The sequence below is a fragment of the Zophobas morio genome, unplaced genomic scaffold, assembly GCF_036711695.1.
Source record: "Zophobas morio isolate AGI-343-1 ecotype UQ-CSIRO unplaced genomic scaffold, CSIRO_AGI_Zmor_V1 ptg000026l, whole genome shotgun sequence".
In the NCBI taxonomy this organism is placed as follows: Eukaryota; Metazoa; Arthropoda; class Insecta; order Coleoptera; family Tenebrionidae; genus Zophobas; species Zophobas morio.
In genome coordinates, this window is record NW_026972131.1 from 7,246,502 (window position 1) to 7,254,934 (window position 8,433).

The following is an 8,433-nucleotide window of genomic DNA, read 5'->3' on the forward strand; positions in this document are numbered from 1 at the left end:
AAAAATTTATTTTTCTTTGTCTCTGACATCTATCAATGGTCCGTTTTACCGTCCACTGCGTCGCATTAGCCTCTTTCACTATTAAATTTAAAGATTTTTGACAATGTTCGGACCAAATTTGCAAAATTCGTTGTCTTACACTAACTCTTTTTGACGACATTTTGAGAGCCGACTGATTAAAACAAAAAAACTAATGACAGATGTGTAGACCATGGCCTACTGTAGCATATATATTTTACTTAATTCAAATGTCAATTAAACAACTTTAATAGCAGAATTTAAATATGGTGCAAAACTTTCTGGGACAAGCCTTACGTTCATTCCCAATATTTTTGTTCGTTACTTCAGTGTATTAATGGCATGTTTTGTAGTGGTCAAAGGGACGTTATCCTATTATTTTTCATCGTGAGTTTGCATTGAGGCATTTAAAGCGATACAGGTGTGTCAATATGTCGAAGATAACTCAAATTAATTTATGGATTAAACCTTTTCCTGAACTTATTCTTCAAGAAGCAACTGTGTTTTGTCGCGTCTGCTCTAAACCGGTATTTATTTTTACATCTGTGGACGTAGTAGGTACACAGTTTTTCTATTTACAAATACATACTTTAGAATCACTTTTTGTTCAATATTTCGAAAAATATTTAAAAATAAATTGTTACCAAAATAGTAATTAAATAGTCGATTACTACTATCTTTCGATTTGTTCTGTTTATATTTAATTTTTAGTATAAAAATATTAATATTTATGATTTATGTATTTTTTGTAATAAAATGGAAACATGTTTTTGTAATTTGTAAATCAATTTAGTTCACTTATTAAGCTTTTTTTTTAATTGTTGGAGCATATGCAAATGCATATCTCTGCATATATTAAGAAAGTTACTGCATATTTCCATAAATTTCGTGCATATCATATGATCATATTTCCCAAAATTTTGCTGCATATTTTCCGCTCTCTAGACATGTTACAAATGACATTAATGACAAGTTGAGAACTGTCATAATGAGGTATACTTAATTTCAGCGAAGAACAGTTGGTAACTCGTTTTAACTTTTACACTTAAACATATTAATTTTATTTTAAGCGCAATTTTCTTCTACGATTAGTTTTCGCACGAAACAACGTATTCTCAACCCGTTCATGTGGAATCCCTTTTAGCAGTGGGTAAGTTGGGTGGGCAACAAAATTATTTCATCATGTTATGGTAAGTGACCGCTGTGTAACGTAAACATTTCGTTCAATTTCCACCGGAAATGCTAATTCTGATTTATTTACTGCTTTAATTAGCTGGCTAATGAATTTCTGATTGGCCCTCAGGCGAATTCTTTCGAGCAGCTCAAGTTGCTTCGATCAGCTGGCATTGGATGGTTCCTCGTCGGCGTTTTTTAGATAGGACCGCAGCGTATTAGGATATTTGAAAACGAATTTGCATGCTAAGGGTTGTATTCACACCACGCGAATGTACAATCTGTCACGGTGGAGACATGACATAAGCTGAGCGTGTGAGTCCGAATGTTCCTCTGATATTTTCCTAATTGCATTCTTTGTATTTTTATCAACGCAACAGACATTAGTTACATGTAATTTGCGTTCTGTCGCCACCATTTTTAATTGCGGCTGCACGCCCGAATTAAAATGCTGGATAGCATTCAACCACTAAGCACCAAGAAGTACATGTATTGTGTTTAGGTATTGAAAATGCAACTTTTCGAATCAAAGTGTATAGATAAGAGTTAATTGTTATTATTAGTGTTTATTCATCACGTTAACAGATTTTAGGTGGAAATATCGATTCTGCAATATTTTTAAATAAAGATTTCAATACAGAATTGACAATGTGGTAAATGTCATCCCTCAGCCCCATCGACATGTGTAGATTTGCAAACTAATCAAGACAATTATCAGAACAAAACACAGTGTGGCCGTAACATAATTATAGTTAATTTGAATAAACACTTAAAATCACTTTGCAGACAAAAAATTCTGGTTTGAATAGTAATATATATGTATATAAATTATAGTCTGCGTAACACCTCCTAATAAAAATGTCGTAAGTATAGTTCTTGCACCGTAGATAGTACTTAATATGTCATTAACGAGCAATGACTAATGAATAATGACACAAAAGCAAAATTTTTTCTCACTGGTATTTAAAAGATTGAAATAGTCCTATATTAACATATTTTTAGTTTAGTGACACCTGAAAAACCCAACGCGACTGATTAAGGTTTAGACTACTACTGAAACTGAAACATACCTAATTTATGTTATTTGTAGTTACAACTAGAATTCGACACTTGACCCCAACACTTTCGTTGCTAACAATTACGTAGGGTTTTTTAAATTTATACAGTCATTAATAGCGACAGCGCAATTATTTGAACTCAATTACACATTAAAAACTTAAGCAAGTGTATAACGAAAATCTGATTTACGATTGGACAATTCAAAGTAAATTTTATCACATGATGCACTTTAGGAACTAAACCAAAGCTTTTACTCGACGCTGTAATTGTTAACATACAGGAGTAGAGAGCGGATTTTATGAAATTTGCATATCTGTTATTTTTTGCATATAAGTCTTGACATTTAATATATGAACGAATCATCCTAATTAAAAATTAATACAGCTATAAAAAAATTGCATATTTGCATATATTTGCCTTCTGCTGCATATTTCACGTAACGGGTGCATATTTTGCATTTTTATCAATTTTTGTGCTACTTTGAAAAAAAAAATTGCCATTCGATCGGCATTTTTCTAGAAATACGAAATTTCATGAATCATATTGCAAATATTGTCCTGAGCTTCAAATAACTGGGAAAGGTTTGGGTTTTATGGTAGTTTGAAGGAACCACTGGGTGTTAAGCCATCCTTCCAGGTAAATTCGGGTCCTAATTACTTTTGGAAATATCGTTCATTTCAATATTTTTGTTCGTTACTTAAGTGTATTAATGGTATGTTTTATGGTGGTCGAAGGGACGTTATCCTATTATTTTTCATCGTGGGTTTGCATTTAAATATTTAAAGCGATAGAGATGTGTGTCAATATGCAGATAACTCAAATTAATTTATGAATTAAACCTTTTCCTGAACTTATTCTTCAAGAAGGAACTGTGTTTTGTTGTGCCTGCTCTAATCCGATAAGTATTTTTACATCTGTGGAGGCGGTACGCAGTTTTTCTATTTACAAATACATACTTTAGAATCACCGGAAAAATTTTTGTTAGAATATTTCGAAAAATATTTAAAAATAAATTGTTACCAAAATAGTAATTAAATAGTCGATTACTACTATTTTTTAATTCGTTCTATTTACCTATATTTATTTTTTAGTATAAGAATATTATCTTAAAAAATGTCATTTATTTGTCAGTGAGAGATCTAATTAAACACTTTGCAATGTATTTTTGTAATAACAGGTAAGGTCTTTTTGCAATTTGTAAATAAATTTAGTTAGGTTATTACGTTTTTTTTATTTTTGGAGCATATGCAACTGCATATCTCTGCATATATTAAGAAAGTTATTGCATATTTGCATAAATTTGATGCATATCATATGATCATATTTCCCAAAATGTTGGTGCATATTTTCCGCTCTCTATACAGGAGTCGCAACAACTTGGCGACTAAAGACTACAAAGAATTACACACACTTTTTAGCTATACCCTGAGAGAACTCATTTAGGACTAGATTTTTGCCAGTTATAAAGTGTCATTTGAACGTTCTACTGTGGGAATTTTTTAAAAGATGTACCTGCATATTTTTACAGATTTGAATTTCTTATCTAAAACAGAGAGCAAGTATATCAAATACTATATTTTTTGGTCAATAGTTTTCAAAATATTTGCATTTTTACGTAAGAATATGGCAATATTTAAAAATTTTCAACTCGGCCATATTTATGAACGTACACTGCTTTCATAAACGTATACAAATTTTATGAATATTTTAACTTGGTTGTAAAGGGTGATTTAAATTGTCAGTTTTCTCATATTTTGCAAAAAATACCTTTTTTTTTCCAACATTTACTTATTTACGAAACTTTCTTTGATATAAATTTTGTTGAGGCTTATCCTAATCGCGTTTCAGGAATCATCATTATTTTAAATAATATGAAACTTTGGTGTGTACGTTTTAAATAGAACACGCTATATATTTGAAAAAAATCCAATTTTAGCTCATATTTAGTCTATTGTTTAAATCACTTATGATGTCCCAAGTGCAATGATTATTCCCGGAAATTTTTTCAAATGCATTCCAATAATATATTAATTATCCATATAAGTGGAACACGAAGGCCTAATTACATTACTGGAATGCATAAGAAAAAATTTCAAAGAGTCAATCATTGCCCAAAGGCAGATGCGGTAAGAAAATCGTATATGACACAGATCACAGTTAACACCATTTAGGTCAGTGCCGAAACCTTTGAAAATAGCAAAAAGTGAAAAAAATCAGAACAGGATGATACCCATTGGAAAAGGAAGAAAATATAACAAAAAGAAAAGGAAAAATAATTTACGCGCGATCTGAGGTCGGGAAGTGGAAGGGGGTGAGCTTTTAAGGGTAGAAAACGGTTTATCACGATCTCCGTCAAAACTACAAGTCCTATCGAAAAAAGTTAAATAGTAAAGTTGTAGGTAATAAAAAGATCTACAACTTTTGAATTTACATTTTTTTTACATAACCCCAAAATTTATACGAAAAATGCAAATAACCGACAAACCACCAAAAAAAAAATGTTCACGAAATTTGCTGAATACTTACCTATTTATGTCCCAAAGTCACTGCAATTTTTTTTATTTAAAATATCTATTTTTTACTTCTCGAGCGTAAGCAAATGAAGTATTGTAATCGAGTCCGTCGGCCGACTCTCTACTTTTACGTTTTCTCGATCTTTCATGACCCCTAGAAGACGAAGAAATAGGTCTCCCATTTCCGTCTGTCTGTCCGTCTGTCCGTCTGTCCGTCTGTCCGTCTGTCCGTCTGTCCGTCTCTCCAGGTCTGTCCGTCCGTCTGTCCGTCTGTCTGCCGTCCCGGATTTTTATTAGACAGATAATCTCCGAAAGTACTGGACCGATTGTTGTGAAATTTTGCAGTTATATTAGGAATATCATGTAGATGGTAAAACGCTAACCAAAATTTGTCTAATCATCCCCACCACTAATGTGATGACGTCACTTCAAATTTGTACATAGTAAATGAGTTTCAAATTGTATAAAATAATATAGTCCTAAACATGTAGTTTACGACTCCGAATGGAGTTTTTACCCGAAACGTCCAGATTTTTGGAAAAAACAAATCAAAATTATAAAACAACATTTTGCAATTTAATTTTGAATCTGCGAATCCGAATGTTTTGAAATGTTGCAGATGTTTTAAGGCTATAAAGAGCATCATAGATCTTTACTCAAAATATATTTGGTTATCCCCTCCAAAAACTTGATGACGTCAGCTCAAAAGTTTGCCAAATAAATCCTATGTAAAATGTACAAAATATGATGAGTCTGTGCTTGTGATATATCACTCCATTCATATTTTTTGGATTTGCATATACAGGGTGACTCAAAAAAAATTAATGAATGCGTAAATTTATTTTACTGATTTACTCAGGAACTACAAAACCTAATGCTTTGAAATCTTGAAGGTATTTTAAAGTTATCATAAGCATGGTAAGTTTTTGATTAAAATGTATTTGCTGATCCCCCCTAAAAAATTTATGACGTCACCACAAAATTTTGCTAAATAAATCTTATCTAAAATGTACAAAATATAATGAGTCTTTTCTTGTGATTTATCATTCCATTCATAGTTTTTGGATTTGCATATACAGGTGACCCAAAAAAATTAATGAATGGGTAAATGTATTTTATTGATTTAATCAGGAACTCCAGAACCGAATGTTTTGAAATTTTGCAAATGTTTTAAGGTTATAAAGAGCATAATAAATTTTTAGTCGAAATATATTTGGTTATCTTCCACAAAAAACTGATGACGTCAGCTCAAAAGTTAGGCGAATAAATCCTATCTAGAATATATAAAATATGATGAGTCTGTACTTGTAATTTTTCATTCCATTCATATTTTTTGAATTTGCATATACCGGGTGACTCAAAAAAAATAATGAAATCTACTGCGAAAAAAAAACATAATAGACATGGGGTCGTCACGTTTCCGACAGCGAGGGAAGTACTGTCTAAACTCTTTAGACCAATTTTTCTCCTTATTTTGATTTAATATCGATAAAGCACCCTAATCGAAAATTCTCACGTCAAAATATCTGCTTTTTCGAATGGCAAATTTTCACAGGAAATGCAAATACACAAATAGCAATAAACAGACCCGCATATAATTTAATTTAAAAAGTATTCTACTTTCTCAAAATATTGTAGATGTCTTATAAAGTACTAAGTTTATTAACTTATTTGGTTGTTAATTATAGTAGTATATTTCGATTTGCAATCTTTTAGTAACATGCAATCTTACTTTTTTCGAGTAATTAAAGTGTAAACAGCTCAAAATTTTACATGATGATTAAAAAAGAAATTTTCGAATTCGAGTTTTTTCGTTTTTTGGCATTTCCTTTGAAAATTTACCATTATAATGTATATGTTTTTTTAGACCATCAGAAAGTAGAGTTTTCAAAGAACAAAAAGCACACCAATTTTTTTAAAAAATCAGATATTTTGACGTGAGAATTTTCGATTGAAACTTAAACTTTTTTGATATTAAATCAAAATAAGGAGAAAAAATAAATACTTTGAATAAAAAAATTACAGTGAGTTTGGGACATGAAAAGGTGAGTTTTCACCAAATTTCGTGAAAATAGTAGATTGTTTTATTAGGATTAAAAGTGCCATTTTTTGCGACGAGCAAATTTTGCATTTGCGAGGCGGAGCGAAGCGAAGCCGAGCGGATGCAAAATTGCGAGTCAAAAACTGACTTTTAATCCGAATGAAACATACTACTTTTTCGCCAGCCAAAAAGTAAATCTCAAAAATACAAAATATTGATAACAATAATATCGAGCAGAAATGAATCAATCTGCAAAGTAGTCTGGTATCCACGTCGTCAAGGCTTTTTTTGTTTGTTTACATACCATTGTTTTGTGAAAACGTTTGCAGTGTTAATAATGAATCCTGAAGAAGAGTTACCTCCCGATGTGCTAGAAGAAGCACAAAACGTGGTACTGAACTTGTTACCAACAAAATCGCGCGAAGTGTATGAGTGCGCGTATACCCGCTTCATCAAATGGTGCGAAGGGAAAAAGATTCAAAGTTATTCTGAGAACGTCCTATTGGTATATTTTTCCGAATTGGCTACAAAAATGAAGTCATCCACACTGTGGTCGCAGTATTCCATGGTGAAAGCAACTTTAAATATAAAAAATGGCATAGAAATCGGAAAGTATTCAAAATTAAAAGCGTTTATAAAGAAACAAGGAGAAGGATACGTTCCAAAGAAATCAAGGGTTTTAACTAATGAACAAATAGAAGTTTTCTTAGACACGGCTCCGGATTTCAAATTCCTGATGATGAAAGTATGTTTATAACCTAATGAAGAGCTTATATTTATTTTACGAATTTTTTTCAGATTGTTGTAATCTTTGGCGTTAGCGGAGCTTGTCGGTGTCACGAACTATTACAAATAAAAACTGAAGATATTGAAAATATTAAAGCAGGTTTATTGGTAAAAATTCCTGATACCAAAACGAAAAAACCCAGATCATTTACGGTTATGGGGGAAAAGTATTTGAAATTTTACGAAAAGTATGTTGCGCTTCGTCCAAAAATGTTTAATGAAGGTCGGTTTTTTATTAAATATGTCGACGGAATGTGCCATCGACAAGTAGTTGGCATTCATAAAATTAGTGGTGTACCCCAAGAAGTAGCCAAATATTTAAAGCTAGAAAACTTTAAAGAATACAGCGGACATTGCCTACGTCGGACTTCTGCCACGCTTTTTGTGGATTCTGGCGGTGATATTACGTCCCTCAAGAGGCACGGTGGGTGGAAATCTGACAGTGTAGCCGAAGGTTACATAGAAGAGTCTCTTAAACACAAAAAAGATGTAGCAAAAAAAATTTTTCGTTTGGAAGAACCAGGTACAAGTAGTGAAACCACAAGTAAAATACATGAAGACGCAACGAATAGGAATGTGAGCGAAGTAAACCTAGAAGAATCAGGTACAAGTAGTGGAACTACGAATAGAATGATCACACGTGAAGACGGAATAAGTAGGAATGTGGGAGCAGTAAACCTGAATTTTGACACTGTGACCAACCAGACAGCAGGAGCGGTAGAAGTGTTAGCGCAAAATATTATTACTGACCGCATGAAAAATGATAATAGTGACGGAAAATCTTTAATCCAAATCAATCGCATTTGTTCTTATTGTACATTCAATATTAATTTTAAAATTTAA

At 32.0% G+C, this 8,433-nt stretch overlaps 1 protein-coding gene across 1 annotated transcript; it reads left to right on the plus strand.

Moving 5' to 3' along the window:
• Window positions 1–7,141: 7,141 nt before the first annotated feature.
• Window positions 7,142–8,433, plus strand: LOC135136045 (uncharacterized). Its single transcript, XM_064065173.1, has 2 exons — window positions 7,142–7,549; window positions 7,603–8,433. Exons 1-2 carry the CDS (start codon window positions 7,142–7,144, stop codon window positions 8,431–8,433), a joined length of 1,239 nt encoding a protein of 412 aa, XP_063921243.1.